This window comes from Osmia lignaria, chromosome 4 (genome assembly GCF_051020975.1).
Source record: "Osmia lignaria lignaria isolate PbOS001 chromosome 4, iyOsmLign1, whole genome shotgun sequence".
Classification (NCBI taxonomy): Eukaryota; Metazoa; Arthropoda; class Insecta; order Hymenoptera; family Megachilidae; genus Osmia; species Osmia lignaria.
In genome coordinates, this window is record NC_135035.1 from 5,787,140 (window position 1) to 5,803,608 (window position 16,469).

The 16,469-nt window shown below is 37.2% G+C and overlaps 2 protein-coding genes across 7 annotated transcripts in view; one reads left to right on the forward strand and one right to left on the reverse strand.

Annotated features, from left to right (window-relative positions):
- Pdk (pyruvate dehydrogenase kinase) overlaps positions 1-12,511 on the forward strand; it is a 26,705-nt gene extending 14,194 nt beyond the window's left edge. Inside the window, exons 2-8 of one of the 3 annotated variants that reach the window (XM_034322339.2) lie at positions 2,175-2,382; positions 2,468-2,652; positions 2,727-2,891; positions 4,545-4,717; positions 5,578-5,802; positions 8,490-8,668; positions 8,830-12,511. In XM_034322339.2, coding sequence (XP_034178230.1) covers positions 2,175-2,382; positions 2,468-2,652; positions 2,727-2,891; positions 4,545-4,717; positions 5,578-5,802; positions 8,490-8,668; positions 8,830-8,881 — 1,187 coding nt within the window. In that variant the 3' untranslated portion in view covers positions 8,882-12,511. Of the gene's footprint in view, positions 1-2,174; positions 2,383-2,467; positions 2,653-2,726; positions 2,892-4,544; positions 4,718-5,577; positions 5,803-8,489; positions 8,714-8,796 lie in introns of all 3 variants that reach the window. The other 2 variants (XM_034322341.2, XM_034322340.2) reach the window with 2 other exon arrangements.
- atos (atos homolog atossa) overlaps positions 9,218-16,469 on the reverse strand; it is a 44,387-nt gene continuing 37,135 nt past the window's right edge. For all 4 annotated transcript variants that reach the window (XM_034322329.2, XM_034322328.2, XM_034322331.2 and 1 more), the window contains one exon: positions 9,218-16,421. In XM_034322329.2, coding sequence (XP_034178220.1) covers positions 16,253-16,421 — 169 coding nt within the window. In that variant the 3' untranslated portion in view covers positions 9,218-16,252. The remainder of the gene's footprint in view (positions 16,422-16,469) is intronic.

Genomic DNA, 16,469 nt, shown 5'->3' on the forward strand with positions numbered 1-16,469 from the left:
TTAAATACACTGTACATCCCAGGAGGACTGATAAAATGGTATCAATCTAACCATGGTCGTGCCTACCACAATCAGAATGTATAGTGGGGGCATGAAAAACAGAGAACGCCATAAGTTCGTAGGTGTAGCTTCGTCTTTGACCTACTTCGAGCCTACAGAATAGAATATTGCAAAAAAAACATATGTTCTCCAATGACTTAGAACATTCTTTTATAGAATTTACATTCTATAAGGACAGATAAATTTCTTTCGTCCGAAATGAATATTTTCACTTGATCGTTTATAATCAGTTCAAAAATGGCTAGGAAAAATGATTGTCTCTTAACGAAACGTGATAGGGGGAATCGGGGACGAAAGTAACAATTTGACTTTGAACTACGATTACGCAAAAGCTATTACACTTACAACAGAAATGTATATACCAAAACCTTGCATAGTTATTTGACATTATTGAATTACAGCGGTTTCGCTTTATAACAAGTAACATCCAAATTATTAATAAAAAATGAAGACCGAGGGAAGTGTTACATCCGTCCCTATCGGGTGGTGGATTGTAACACTGCATAGAATCTTAACTAACACAAATCTATTTTTACAAAATTAAAATATCTATTGATTTAAATTATAATAATAAATGAAAGAAGGTGGTAGTCAATTATTCGGTATCGCAATTGCAGTAAATATGAGGAACGTTTTGACTTCGTGTCGCAATCTTTATATTCGCTAGATTGCACCCATTTATCATTTTGTTTGTTCATATTGCAGTATTTCATATAAACAAAAAGATAATATTCTTTATCTTCTTGGTCATTAGAAACGTTACAACCGTCCTCGACCATGCTTTTGGATTTATATTACAAATTTTTAGTAACGGGACGCTTAAAAGTATTAAATAACGACCAGTATTACATTCAGAAGAGTTAAATCAAATATTTAAAAAAAGGATAAGCACTTGCTTGCGTGAGGAATATTTATATTACAGTTTGAAAACACAAAGAAGAAGTTACTTCAGGGTGTCAAATGTCATTTAGTTCACCACCTAATATATTAATTGCCTGTCTACGTTGTTAGAACATACTTGTGTGTACTTTAACCTTTGAACAGAGGATCCTGGGTCAATCGTGGCCCAAACTTACGAAACATATACAAGGATATTAACCCAAAGTTAAACTTATAATTTTTAAACGAAAATATTTTATATAATGGAAGAATAATTTTAAAAGAACAGTGTAAAGTTTAGATAATGAAAACAATTTCAAATGCAAAATTAAATTAAAGTTTGGACTCTCTCCAGGGTCCGTCGTGCAAAGGTTAATTGTAATTTCACATTGTATATTCCAAATTTGCGATAATAGCTATGTATAATAGATTTTGAGTTATTTATAGCATTACTTTTGCTCCGCTCATCCCTAGGTTAAATTATTCCATTAATAATTTCCCGTTTATAACAAGGATCATAAAATTGCAAGGCTTTTAAAGAGACAAAAGACTCTAAAAAATTCATCCGAGGTTAGAGTTGGGGGAGCACTAGGAGTGACTGCATGTGCACTCGAAGATGCAGTTTTAGTGCAGCAATTTAATTATAATTTCGCATTGTATATCTAAAGTTGCGATAGTATCTATAATAATCTTCGAGTTATATCTGCAATGTTACTTTCGTCCCGCTCTCTCCTCTAGCACACCAGAGAATGAAATCACGCTTTCGAAGAATTATTTCTTTATTTCCTGCAAAAACAACCTTACGCAACGATAAGTTGTTTGGCATTTCTTCGATTCATCAAAACAACTTTACTGTTTATAGAGGCTTAATAGAGGCTTTAAATCGTCACCGATAAGATCGCTAGACTATCACGGTTTTCTTCGCAATTTGCTCGTGCGCTTTTATCAGCAGGCAAAGGAAATACAAGAACAGATAGGTAACTTGCGCAATGATCGACAAAGAAATAAGAAGAAATTGATGATCTTGGGCCAATGACCGAGTAGAAAGTGATAAAACGGAAGCTAGATTCGATGAATATATCGTGCGATTAGCGAACACCCTCATTTTCTTATCGCGAGTTTGTCAAATATGGGACAACATTGATAAATGTTCCCCAGTGATTTTCTCAATAATTAATACTACAAATATAATACTCCTTTCCAGTTGATAATCTGACAAAAACATTGTGTTTCAGGTCTGAGTGCTTGCGAAAGGAAGTCCTTTATATTCTTAAGGAAGGAGCTGCCAGTTAGACTGGCAAACATTATGAAAGAGATCCACCTGCTGCCGGATAACTTACTGAAAATGCCTAGTATGGGTATAGTAAATAATTTATACGCCACTTCGTTCGAGGATATCCTGCAGTTCGAGAAGGTTGAAGTCAGCGAGTCCACTTTAGACAAGTGAGTCGTCTGAATTTGTTCTTCAATGTTCGAGAAAATACACGAAGTCTTCTTTTTATAAGGTTTCATACTTCTTGTCTCGTAGGTTCTGTCAGACTTTGGTGAAAATTCGAAACAGACACAAGGATATCGTCGAAACGATGGCGCAGGGTGTCCTGGAGCTGAAAGAATCGTACGACGTCGATGTTCAAACGGAAAACAACATTCAGTATTTCTTGGACAGGTTCCTCATGTCTCGAATCTCTATTCGTATGTTGATCAATCAGCACAGTAAGTTCGTTTATTTCGTATTTGTCTGATATTCTTTTTAGAACGATCCTTCGAGAAATCTCCTTTTCTTCCAGCTCTTCTATTCGGCAGCGAGTTGAATGGCCACAGTAGACACGTGGGCTCCATAGATCCCTCTTGTGACATTATCAGCGTTGTGAACGACGCATACGAGAAAGCAAGGTTGCTGTGCGACCAATATTATCTGGCCAGCCCGGAGCTGATAGTCAAGCAACATAATGGCAAGTTTGACAAATCTTTACTTACTAGAGTTTTTCTAGTAAGTAGTACTATATGAACAATCATCTCTAGTAGGTATCGAATTGCAAAATGGTAAAACAAGATAAATATACTCAGTGGTGGGATTCAAATAATTTAACAACCGGTTGGATACGCTACTGATGAGAAAATAGGTTATTATTATTATTAGAACCAGGTAAAGTGTTACAAGCTATTATGTTAGAAACTGTAGCAGCTGTCGACCTAATTCTTTTTTTAAATTAAATGGTATGAAGAACTTGATTGTGTGGTGTATATAAAACTTTTTTAACCGTTTGAGTGACACGGGTTTTTGCAAAAATCCGGTCAAAAAATGCCACGTGGCGCAATCACGCTTCTTTTGTTTTATGTCACAATGCGTTATGCAGCGCGGTAAGTCATTTAATTTTACAATTTTGTTAATTCTCCAATTATTTGCATTCTAGAACAGTTATGTTGTAAAAATACTGGTATTCAATCATGTAACATTAATAGTGAATTACCATTAGCGTTAAATGTACTGATAGTTGGGTCCAGTGGCATTTTCTGACATGGCACTTAAACGATTAATGTAGCTACCATAGAGTTCAAATAAACTGACGTCGTCTTTTTTAAATGGAGTGCTTTTACTAATTGTTTTCAATTAAATAGCTTTCATCAAACTGGATAGCATTTTTGATATTCTTCGTAATTAACGATTCATGGTAAAAGGAATATTTAAGGAGCGAATACACTTAGGCATCGAAAGAGAATTAAAACAGACGTATTTTGTCTTAAAATTCATTTGATTAAATATTGAAAATGACGATTATTTTATTTATTCTCCCGACATGTTACAGCGAGTCAAACCTCAGTTATAGCGGCAACTGGAATTTCAGTATCAATTATAGAGTCGAAAATAACATACTTACAATGAAAATTTTACGAAATAACCAATTAAATGCGATTACAAATACAGTGGTACTTCGGTATACGTCTGCTTTGGAATACGTCCTGTTTGAACGTGACAAATTTTGCTCGGTATACGACATAAATTTTTTCTGTGAAGTTTGCGTCATTTTTAAATAATTATCTCAGAGGAACAATTAAATTAATAATCAATTATATTCGGAGTTGATATATTACTAACTGACTGATCATAAAAGTAAGGATATCATATAACAAAATATAACTGCAAAACAGGAGGCAATGAAGTTTATTCCATTTAGTTTGTTAATTTAGAATCTATTATTAGGTTACATTTATATTTTACAAATTAATTATGTTAAATAAACTAGTGAATATTTTTTATAAACTTCTAGGAAATCGTTTAAATGCTGTTCATGACATAAATAGTGTTCAAATTATTTTACAACTCCATTAATGCAGATATAATATAAACAGGAGTTTTTTTTTTACATCATTTTTAAATTACTTCTTATGGGAAAAATTGGTTTGATATACGTCCTATTCGGTCCAAACATCAGGAACGGATTAAGGTCGTATACCGAGGTACCCCTGTATAATTTTAACAACCCGTTCGTCGGAACTACAAAAGTTTTAGGAAACGGTTCTACTGAACCGGAGCGACCTGGCTGGATTCCACCACTGGATATACTTCTACGAAATATCGTTATGTTTCGTTTCTCTCTTTCCAGAACAGGAACGATGTAGCCAAATTAGAATAGTTTATGTCCCGAGCCATTTGTTCCACATGCTATTCGAGATCTTCAAGAACAGCATGCGAGCAGTAATGGAACATAGCGCGAATTCCGAGTATCCACCTATCGAGGTAATCGTGTCTCGTGGCAAAGAAGACATTTGTGTAAAGGTAAATTGCAATAATCGTGATCATCATAGTATCGAAGCCTTCGTCAGTATCGAATGTGTTCGTTGCATGAATCATCAATAGTCGTGAATTAACATCAACCTATAGAAACTCGTGTCTATAGTTTCGAAACATTGATATTCAATATGAATGCATTGGTTATTCAACACCATGCTCGCTAGAAGTAACGTTATCGAAACACTGGAATCAATTTCCATACAGCGTCGACCAGCTGAAGAATACTGTTTCCGTTTTACGAAATTCTGGGAAGATGAACGCGTCGAATGCCATGGGGGTCACCGGTGACCGGCACCGTAAATTACACGTACTCTAGTAATTAAAGGAAACCAATGGAAAAATATTATTTGGAATAATATTGTTATTGTACAAATAATGTAAAATAGCAGAGAGAAAACTTAAAATTTAAAATTTGAGAATTAACTATTTCTATTCTTAACTTAAATAATATTACTATTGTACAAATAATGTAAAATAGCAGATAGAAAGCTTGAAATTTGAAATTTGAAAATTAATTATTCCTGTTCTTAACACCTTGAATGGCGTGAGGTCATCGGGGACCGGCATCGTAATTTACACGTATTCCAATAATTAAAAGAAAACGATAGAAAAATATTATTTTCGATAGTGTCTCTATTATAATGTAAGGTACCAAATTAAAAGCTTGACATTTAAAATTTGAAAATGAACTATTCCTATTCTTAATGATTAGAGCCTCGATGCGTCTTGTAACAAATGCTCATTTTCACTGCGGCAGTCAATGTGTTAATAATTAGAGCTTCAATACGTCTCATGACCAATGCTTATTTTCAACGTGTTAATCGTTGCATTGGAAATTGTTGCAGATAACTGACCGAGGCGGTGGCATTCCTCGCTCGCAAATGGACCATTTGTTCAAGTACATGTACAGCACAGCGCCCCGGCCAAGTAGAACCGACGACCACACGGTTCCATTAGCCGGATATGGTTACGGTCTTCCAGTATCTCGGTTGTATGCCAGATATTTCCACGGCGATCTCGTCCTCCAGAGTTGCGACGGTTATGGTACAGATGCTATTGTATATCTCAAGGCAAGAATCTATTTAGTATTCGTATTACATAATGGCGTGTAATGTGACCCTGATGTGCATTACGTTCGCACTGGTTCCATAAGTGGTATAATTTTCACCTCTAACGAGGGGAACTTCATGAGTGACTGAATTTCCAATGTCAAATAGAAAATGGATGCATCCTTGTTCGAATGACAAGGCGTACATCCAAATTTATGCCATTTAACCCTTTCGCTACGAGCGACGTCTCTGCCGTAACGCTTCCGCTAAACGGGACCAAAAGTGTATATGTTACTGGCAATATATGAAAAGCAGGCATTGTATAAAATGCTTGGCGTTTTCGGGTAAAATATGAAAATAATGCCTATTTCTAGGCATTCTATGCAATGCCAAAAGTCAAACCGGTAAAGTATAAAATTCTCCCACTAATGATGTTTCTAATGTTACGTGGTATTTTTTTTTTTCATTTATGCATTTTTGATGAAGGCCTTTTCAAATTTTACTTTTTTGTGAGAAAGACAATTACGTGCAATTGGTTCATATTTTATATCCTATTGTTTCTCTCAATAAAAAAGTTCTATATTTTATTTTGTATTTCTTTCTATTTCATATATGTCTTTTCAATAAAAGCTTCTTCATGACTCTCTTTTAATATTTTGCCTAAATAGCATTTGTCATTTTGTATAATACCTAGGAAAAGTTTATATAATATTAAAATGATTTGGATATTTCATACTTTGCCCAAAAACGTCAGGTATTCTATACAATGCCTGCTGTTCATACATTGCCGATAACATTTGCATTACGCGAGGACAGTTGTCAACGACTGGAATCTACATCTTACGGTTTTTTTTGGGAAGAAACTTTGCATAAAAGAAGGATTTATGATTTCTTAACAGATGATATCAGAGAAAACCCGTGAAGATCGAAACTACAACTTCAGAGAGAGATACCAAATGCGTAAAGAGGGTTATTTCCTATGTGCGTCGATCGCATGCGCATGCGTCTGCGTCTGGCGGACAATCTTGTCCGATTTTTTCTATTGTCTTGTGGCTGCATGGGCAGCTAGTAGTAAATGGAGTTTGAGCTCCGGCGAGCTCAAAGCGGAACGTGAACCGAACCGAGCGGCGGAGAAATATCCCCACTCCGTAGTATCTCGAGGTTACGCAGTCGAAACATGAATGTGCGACGTTTTCTGTCGAACGCCACACATTCGTATCACCTCACCGTCGCAGCTCGATTTCCCCTACAATGCTGCCCCACCACCTCGAAAGAGCGAATCAGTAGAGTGACGTGCAAACAGTGTCGCTGTCAGACGCGCACTTTGAGCCGGTTTCATGCCCATAGTATATTCTTTTAAGACGCGTGCAATCAGTAGAAAAAATCGGACAAGCCCATTTGTCGGACGCAGATGCATGCGATCGACGAACATAAGAAATTCCGCCGAGTGAGTGACTATAACTACAGGGTGATTCTCTCGCTACTTTCCTCAAAGGAAGTACCGCCATAATGGACCCAAGCCCTTTTCTGTCATCGACATCTCGACGGGGATAGATACTGCAGCCGTGTGCGTGAAAATGTATGTAACGAGAAGGAAAGTCCCACTTAAACATTGCATTTACCTTATGTACCTAATGTACTTACACAAACTTATTCTGTTTTCCGCAACGTTTAAATGGGACTTTCCTTCTTGTTACACACATTTTCACGGACACAGCTACGGTATGCACCCCCGTCGAGATATCGACGACAGACAAGGGCTTGTGTCCATTCATACTGGTGTGGCGGCACTTCCTTTGGGAAAGTAGTGAGAGAATTACCTTGTATAGTCGCTCGTCGTAGCGAAAGGGTTAAAAGAGGTAAATTCGTTTTGCGGGATGTGAAATAAGGTTGTTTGGTCAGTATGGTAGTCTGTTCGAGTGAGGTGTGAATAAAGAGTGTTTGGACCGAATGACAGTTCTTCGTAATGAGAATGCACGTGTGTACGAATCGGTGATCGAATATGACCGTGTGTGAGTGAATTTAAGAAAGCAAGAGTGTCGTGGAAGAAAAAAGTAGTTAGTTGTTAGTTCAGCAGAACTGCTAATCCCCACCGCTGCTGTGTTTACATAGTAGTGGGAATACCTTCGTACCTCTGCGGTGGGGATGGATGGCGGCGCTGTCGATGCTGCTTCCCGCATTCAGCATTTATCTTTTTTTCTCATACACTCACAGACAAAATACCACCCGGGCAGCGCCGGGTAACACAGCTAGTTACTCATAAAATTGATACAGTAGAAGCAATAAGCAAATTCATGGGCAGTACCCACTCTTTCAAAGATAAATATAAACCTAACTAACTCAGGTAGTATCAAATTTACGGTTTGACTGCTGCCTGCAGCTAGCGACACCGTTCATTGGACAAGAAGCCAATATGGCGTCACAGTAACGTAGCAAATGCACTAAAAGTGTCAAACTTTATATGCTCATAACTTTTTAACCATTGGATTCCTAAAGTTAAGACTTGCATTCTTGGATTCTACACATCAAAAACTATAGATTAATAAAAAAGTTCCAAAATTTTGGGTCCACCAAAGAAAAGTTCAGCCAAGAGTTGTATTTTATTTTTCATATTAAATATTCTTGTTAAAATAACTGAAAATAAATCCCTGTTCGCTGCAAATCCCTACAGTTTGTTGAGCTCGCTAACACGAATTTCCCTTCGACAGGCTCTGTCAAACGAAGCCAACGAATTGCTGCCAATTTTCAACAAGACCTCGTCCAAGTTCTACCGAACCGCAGTGTCGAGTACCGACTGGAGCAGTCAATGCGGGGGTGGGATGGCCACTAGACAATTGCGTATGAGCCAAGATCAAGGGCACAAAGCTGTACGGGGAGTGGAAGCTAGGTATTGCTAGCGAAACTCTGACTCACTGGACCAAAGAATGAAAAAGTAAGTGAAAGTAGATATCCACGATCCATACAGCCATCGTTACTCTCTATTCCATTATTTAAAAAAACGTTGACGTTCAACAGGATTACTAATTAGACCAACTGCTTCTGCTGCAGGTGGGTCAAAGGAGGTCCAGTGATACCCGCGCCGCGAGACGCGGAGGATTAGGAACGATCTACGATGTAAACCAGCGGCAATCGAGTTAGCGTTTCTCACGAAAATTGTCGACGACTGGCCGTGGTGGTTGCAGCGAGGTTGTTGACGAATCTGGCTGCTCGTTGTGCTCGCGGCTACGACGCACCACATATCACGATAATCGATACTTCATATTCGATTGCACCCTCTATACATATATCCTTTCTTTTCTTTTATTATCCTCGTTACTTGATGTGAGAAACGAAAATCGTAAAACGTTGAAGCATCTGCATAACATTGCAATCAATTTGCGATTCAATTATATGGGTGCTTCAAGAAAATCGTTTTTTTTGTTTTTTATAAGCTATATGTATACGTTGTAAGTTTTTTTTAAAATAAGCATTTTAATTATGCAATTAATCATGAGGCATTTCCTTTCGTTCGATTGAGAGACCGTGCAAAGGAACGTTTCGGTGAAGTTCGTGATTGGTTGTTAAGAAAGCGGAGTTTTCCACTCGCCAGAGAAATTTTTATAAAAAAAAAAGAATGTTACAAAATGTGGACTGTGATTCGATGCGTGATTTTAGGTTTGAATGTAGATAGATAAATATTGAACCTGTTATTAGTGTCTTTAATCTTGTAAAAAGGAAAAGAAGATTAGTAATTTAATTATTCGTACGAGGAAGCTACAGAGACATATGAGATGAGGAAGAATGGCTGACAAGAAGAGACCAATGTCTCTATCGCTTCCCTGAAAAGTATTTTGTACATCGCAAGTGAGCCAACAAATTCTTACGAATCACCTGTTTAATTAAATTTTGTAAGATTACGCGAACAAAGTTTTTCTACACCGTAAATTCATTTACACGCGAATACCGTCACTCGTTTTGTGTTCTAAGGGTAAACGTTTTCTCACGAATTGTTATTTGAATAAATTAAATTAAATCCAGAGAATTCTTTTTTCGTAAGAGATGAAATCAATTTTTTGTACGTTTGTATCAAACGTAGTAACGCTGATACCTTAGAATATAACAAACGATTGTTCAGTTTCTATTTTATAAAGATTTCACGTGTTTTGCACGTTTTCTACGATGTAAAATATGTTTTTCAGACAAATCCAACTACCGCAGTAAGAGAGAAATGAACGAATCGAGAGAATCTCGTAAATTGTTTTTAACAAAACCGAAGGAACAAGTGTGTGTTCAAGCTGTAGCTATGAATGTATTCTGTATGTTCCCTGTATATACCTTACATTTTTAGAGCAATCAGAGTAAATATTATATTCGTTATAGCCGACAAATTTTAGCTGTTAAATTGCAGACTGTAGAAGGTATTCGCTTGCGCGATGCCAAGCGAATCCTTGTAAAACATTGTTAATAAACGTATTACAAGATGGAAAGTCTACTTTTCTTAACGCATTATCCACCGGCCATAAATAAAATAGATACACACTACCACCTTATAATTAAAAATAATTAAAATTTCAAAAGTGTAATCTTTCTTTTCAATTTCCTCTTAATTGAAGTACATTTAATTTTCATTGTTTTAATTGAGAAACAATGATCCCGAACCCGGAAATTTAAAAGATCATAGAACCTTGTGGATATGTAGGGATTTCTTCCTGATTAAAACGCAATTTTCTATTGCTGCCCGTTTCCAGTCTAAAGGGGTGAAAATCGCCCTTAAAATTTAGGTTGTTTTATGAGTTTTTCTCCGAAACTGTTAGAAATATTGAAAAACTTTACGAGTGAAAATTGTTCATCTTAATACATAGTATTTTTTCATATTGCAATAGGTAATTGTTCTTAAACATTTTTGTAATCCTTTAAATAATTCTTGTTCCAGCATAAAAACATATTAAAGCAAACAACTTTTGTTTATGAAGGTTTTTTTAATATTTCCAACGATTTCGGAGAAAAATAAATTTTAAGAACGATTTTCATCCCTTTAGATTAAAAACGGGCAGCAAATGAAAATTGCATTTTAATAAGGAAATCCCCTACATATCCACAAAGTTTCATGATTCTTTGAATTTCTAGGTTTGGGATCATTCCTTGTGAATTTATAATAATCAAAAGGTTTGTTGGCGTTTAGTGGAAGGGAGAGAAGGTTTTCGTCACCTCGGGACCGCTAGGTGGCGGCGAGATGATCAGGGATCAGTGTTCTCGCTGGCGGTCACCCGGCATGCAGTTCAAATATATAGGAGTTTCTAAATTACGTTATGGATAAGTGTCTGGGGCAGGGCTCGTCTGTTGTCAGCCCCCCTGACAAGTCTAACAGACGATCCCGAAACGAAATGCGCCCTTCTGTCCCCTCTTCTACAAGTTTATTAATTGGTTTTTCTATAATAGCCGATACACTGTCAAAAGGCCTATTAACCCTTTGCACTCGTATTTATACTTGAAAAGGCTACCAATCAACTCGGAATTTTTTTTCATATTTGATCAAAATGAAAACATTTTTATGGGAACACATTACAATTTAACTTGCCGGTTTAGTAGTAAAATTAGAAAAATACATGTATAATAATACCAGTTACATTTCCGATAGGAAAAGAACGTTCTTCTCTTGATTCAAAAGTTCACAGTGATCTCCTCCGAAGAGTCGCTATGGCAACCAGATCCGATATACATGGTGTCGTGCTAGATTTCCCATGAAATCGAATTTTGACTAAGTCCAAAACCCAAATTTCGAACCTCATATCTCGGAAACCAAAAGCGTGCACCGAATAATATTCAAGGTGGTTACTATGGAGGTCAAGGTCTATCACCATACCAAGTTTGGTCACGATCCGATGAGTCTTCCCGGACGCGTCGGATATATTATAGCCTTTATCTGATTTTTTCGGGAAAAAATCAAGAGAAGAGCGAAAATGTAGGATGGTGACTATATGGCGACATACGAGCGCAACGGTAAAACTGTACGGCCTGTACGGCGACGTACGGGTGGAAAGGGTTAATAGGCTCTCGGTAGATAAAGCGTTATGTTTTATGATGATATTCAAATTAAAATCTTTAATCCAGTTTCACGGGGACTCGTGTAAGGTTTCGATGGAACAATTGTTCCATCAATTAAACGTACACGATTATTTATTAACGCATTGCTGTACTTTTATTACGTTTCGCCATGCGCGTACCAATATAAGTGTTGAATCGTACGACAAAATTGTTCCTTCTCTCTTGAACCGCACGCTCTGCTCGCTAAATAATAAAAAGTACACGTCTTACATAGCGATAACAATAATTTTCATTTATAAAATAACGCTACCTTATGTACATGCCTGCCGTTCATCGAGTGTGCTCAGGTGACTCAACAGAACGTTCTGTAGCCATAGCTAACATCGACAGGTGTTAATCGTATAATTATCGTCGTTTAGACAACACATTCAAAGAATCTTTCCTTTATGTTCTATTTAAACGTCTGTCTAATCGACGATAATTCACAGAAATCAAGTTGTAGCCGATTGAAGCTTACCGAAACAGCAGCGATGAAACGATAAAAAAAGAGAACAGAAAAAAAAACAACAAATTAGAAAGACTACGTTTTATCAATGTTTAAAACGCTACCAATTCGAAAACACGGATTAAAAGACAAGAAATTGAAAACAACTGCGAACAGAATGTTAAAACGAATTGCTAAAAATAAAATAAAATAAAATAAAATTGTTTGAAAAATATTGATCGAAGGGATGAATTCCAAACGTATGTCTATGGTGTACATCATCGAGCCTTTCCAATAGCCCTTTCCTCTTTCTCGTATCGAGTTTGGCACCGTCGAATTATAACTCGCCTGCCTATTTTCCAGCAACAGATAATGCGTTCGATTTCAAAGATAACACACAGACCTCTCTATACCCGATAAAAGTTTATCACAATAATAAAGTTTCTTAGTGCGCGTCCTACGAGTTTAGTGTACAAGTCGTGTATCCTCGATTGTAGATTCCAAAAATACAATCTCGTTCGTCATCCTATCAGCAGGAATTTCCAAAAAAAAAGAACTCTAACATTCAATTGCACGTATATTCGTGTTCGATTTTTCGTCGTATGAAAATTAATTACACGCGTCGTGGAGATTTTTTAAAGCTATCAAGCGATTCCTTTTATCGTGATCGTCGGAAAATACGCTATAAGAATTGGTGTACAACGAGCGAGATCCGATTTGAAAAAGATCCGTTCTTCAAACAATATTATCACATATCTGATAACTTGAAAAAGAAAAATCTAAATAAAGTAACAAAAGTGAGCAGAAATTTTTTAACGGATCCCGCTCTACGCTTTTTTACCTCCTGACTTCTGGTCAATGGGATCTCTCGATTCAGGCGACGAACTATTGCTAAAGATTCCCTTAAATTCTTATTCAACGGTTCACCTATATGCTACAATGTATATACAGCATGGCAGTGATTACACACTCTACGTTTCCTTGCCGTACAATACACGTGCTACAAAAGTTTTGCAACGTTGAAAGTGCTTAACACTTTGACGACTTCTATTCAGAGGATGATTACATTTCAGATTGTCGATTAGCATACAGTTGTAAAAATAAATTAATAGTGACGTTAATTAAAGTCGTCACAAATAGAAGAGATATCAGCAATAAAATTGCATTTTAGAATTTTTACAATGTGCATTCGAGTCAATTTAAACTTCTTTCCTTACACCTGAATATACGTTGCGAAATTGCCAATTTCTAAATTAAAGTTTTCGCAATGCCAATTTAGACTTCTTCCCTTACACCTGGGTACACGTTGCGAAATTGCCAATTCCCAAATTAAAGTTAGCGTATATTAGATAAAAATAAATAAAAGTATTATGACGTATATAGGGATGTGCGGGTACCCGATATTATGGGCTCGGGCGGGCTCAGAAAAAATCGGGCGAACTCGGGCGGGCGTCCGATACATGTATGCAGTCAGGTTGGGTCGGGTACAGTTGGGCAGATTTGGACGAGCTCCCGCAGGCCGCGGCCCAACTCTCATACATTTGTTAGTACTTGCAATAAGCATCTGCAAAATCTGTTTTATATGGAATTTTGAAATTTAATAATAAGATAATTTGAGAGCTCGTCCGAATCTGCCCGATTGTACCCAACCGAACCTGACTGCACACATGTATCGGACGGCCGCCCGAGCCCGTCCGATGTTTTCCGAACCGACCCGACTAATTGGAAACCCGACGCATTGTCGGGCCGCACATCTCTAGACGTATATGAAAGACACAAATACGCGAACCACCGGTCGCCAAAGTGTTATTTGGGTCTGCGAACAAGCGCGTTGCTCGATATTGTTCGCAACACTTCCCTCTTCGACCAATTAATTAATTCTGACTTGTTTCAGCTACGTCTCGTGCGACTCGGGTGAAAGATTATCGGCGCGGATCAAACAACAACGTGCTCGTCTTGTCTACCTAGCTACGCAACGAACTTGGCATGCTTTGTTTCGATATATTCCACGTCTCTCGTTAAAAAGGCAAACTTCAGTTGACAAGTTGCAAAAAGAAACCTGCGCCATTTTTACATCTAAACGTCTCCGCTTTGTTTCAATTCTATCAGAAGCGAACGCAGTAAAACGACGAAAGAAAAGATATATTTTCTGGTGAAGTTACTTCTATTGCGACTATGGATCATTTTTATTAATTCGAAAAACTATGAAACGTTTCGAGTCAGCTAAGAAATCCAACTAAATTGTTCCAACCTGTTTTTCTTCTGCTTTTATCGCGCGCGTAGAAAAATAAGGGAAACGAACTGTCGTTCGATGCGAGGAGACAATAATATAACTGAGCGCCTCGTGGTGACTGCGTATAGTTTTTACGTGTAATTTGAACGGTTAGTAAATTACGCTCGATTACATTCCTCATACGACATTAGTACAATTATGAATTATAATCTAGGACATAGTCGCTACTCAAATAGATACTTTATAATAATTACTCTTTGTAGTCTATCAAAATATTCATCACAGTGCTACGGACACAAAAAATTGTGTTCTGTTTTATACGTGTAAATAATGATCCTTTTTTTCTTCTTTTTTATTTTTTTTTTCCTCCATTACTTCGAGCAGGAAATGTCGCGTAATCCCAGCCATCTCGTTGATCGCAAACAACATTTTACACGAAAGCACGTTCCTACCATATTTTTTTTTCTCTCTTTCATTTTCTTAATAAAATAAACGATGAGTCTTTGCATCGTCTTTCAATTTTCTTTCTTCTCTGAAAATATCAACGAATCGATAAATCGTATCTATTTTAAATTACATTTTAAACGATTTTCTAGATCACATATTTCTCTTTCTCTCTTTATTGGATGGGGTGGCGGGGGTGGTTTGTACAACACAGTTTGAGGATTCCTTTTTTCTTTTTTTCGTGTCAACGAGAGACCCGATTCTTGATATTTTCTATGCTCTCGGATCGCTTTTTTAACTTTCTTCCTTCGTTATTTTTTTTCTTCTTCTTTAGCGTACTACACACACACGACATTATCATCCCGTTAAAAAAATTCTTATTCGACTTTACACGTGACTCTTATATTTACAACAATTGAGAAGATGGCCTTCCAAAGGAGATCTTCCAGCTTTCGAATCCACGAGCTTCGGCAAGCTAGAAATCTGTTTCTTAAAAACGCGCCACTGAAATGAACGTTCGAGTGCGCGAAATCTGAAAGACAAGAACTCTTCTGACGTAAGCTTTCGTCACGGGCAAAAGTTACGCCGGAAAAGAAAAACAAAAAACACCACATCCGTTCGAAAGCATCGAGTAAACGAAACGATAGATTTTAATTCAACTAAAAATTTCGATCAACTACGAAACTAAAATCAAAGAAACATCGAGCAAGCTAACGCTGACGCGTGTGTCCCTTGCAATACGATTAAAAATCACTGATAAACCGAAAGGAACAAGAACTGAACAACGAAACATGAAGCGATTCTCAATGTTCCCATTAATGTACCTTTCTTATTACTCTTTCGAAATATTTCATTCAAGAAAAACGTTTCCTTCTCAAACTTTCTTCCTCCGATCGCTCATATCTCCCTTCAACATTCTTCGCGAGAATCTCTCCAAAATACTATCAATCTTCCATGAATAACAATCTCAATGACATTAAGATTTTCTTCCATGACATTAAGCTCCATCTTCTTTCTTATAATCAAGGTATCCCATCAAAATGTTTTCCAATGATCATTCCTTGTCAAAATTCAAGGATACCTCTTCTTTGTTTTCAAATATTGCTCGGAGATTCCCAAGGAATCTCAATTTCAAATGCTTTCTTCCCTCGAAAAAATCGTTGTCGAAGACTCTGAAAATTAACGTCCACCCGTTTCCATGAAATTCATTTTTGTTAAACCTCTGCGTGAAGGGGACTAGGTGAACGGAGCGACTGACAACAACCCCATGGAAAGAGCCACGTGGCTCAGCACCTTGGCGAGAATTTCGGGTTGGTAGGGCCGTGGATGTAGCTGCGGAGTTCCTTTGGTGGCTCTGACCCGAAATCTGACGCCGTATCGACGTCAGACTTGCGACAAATTATCATACGGATGTCCGTGTGCAAATAGATCCGACCTGATTTACCAGACATAAATCTGAAACGAGAGTATGGTATTAACATACAATACAGGAGGTCTGTTTAA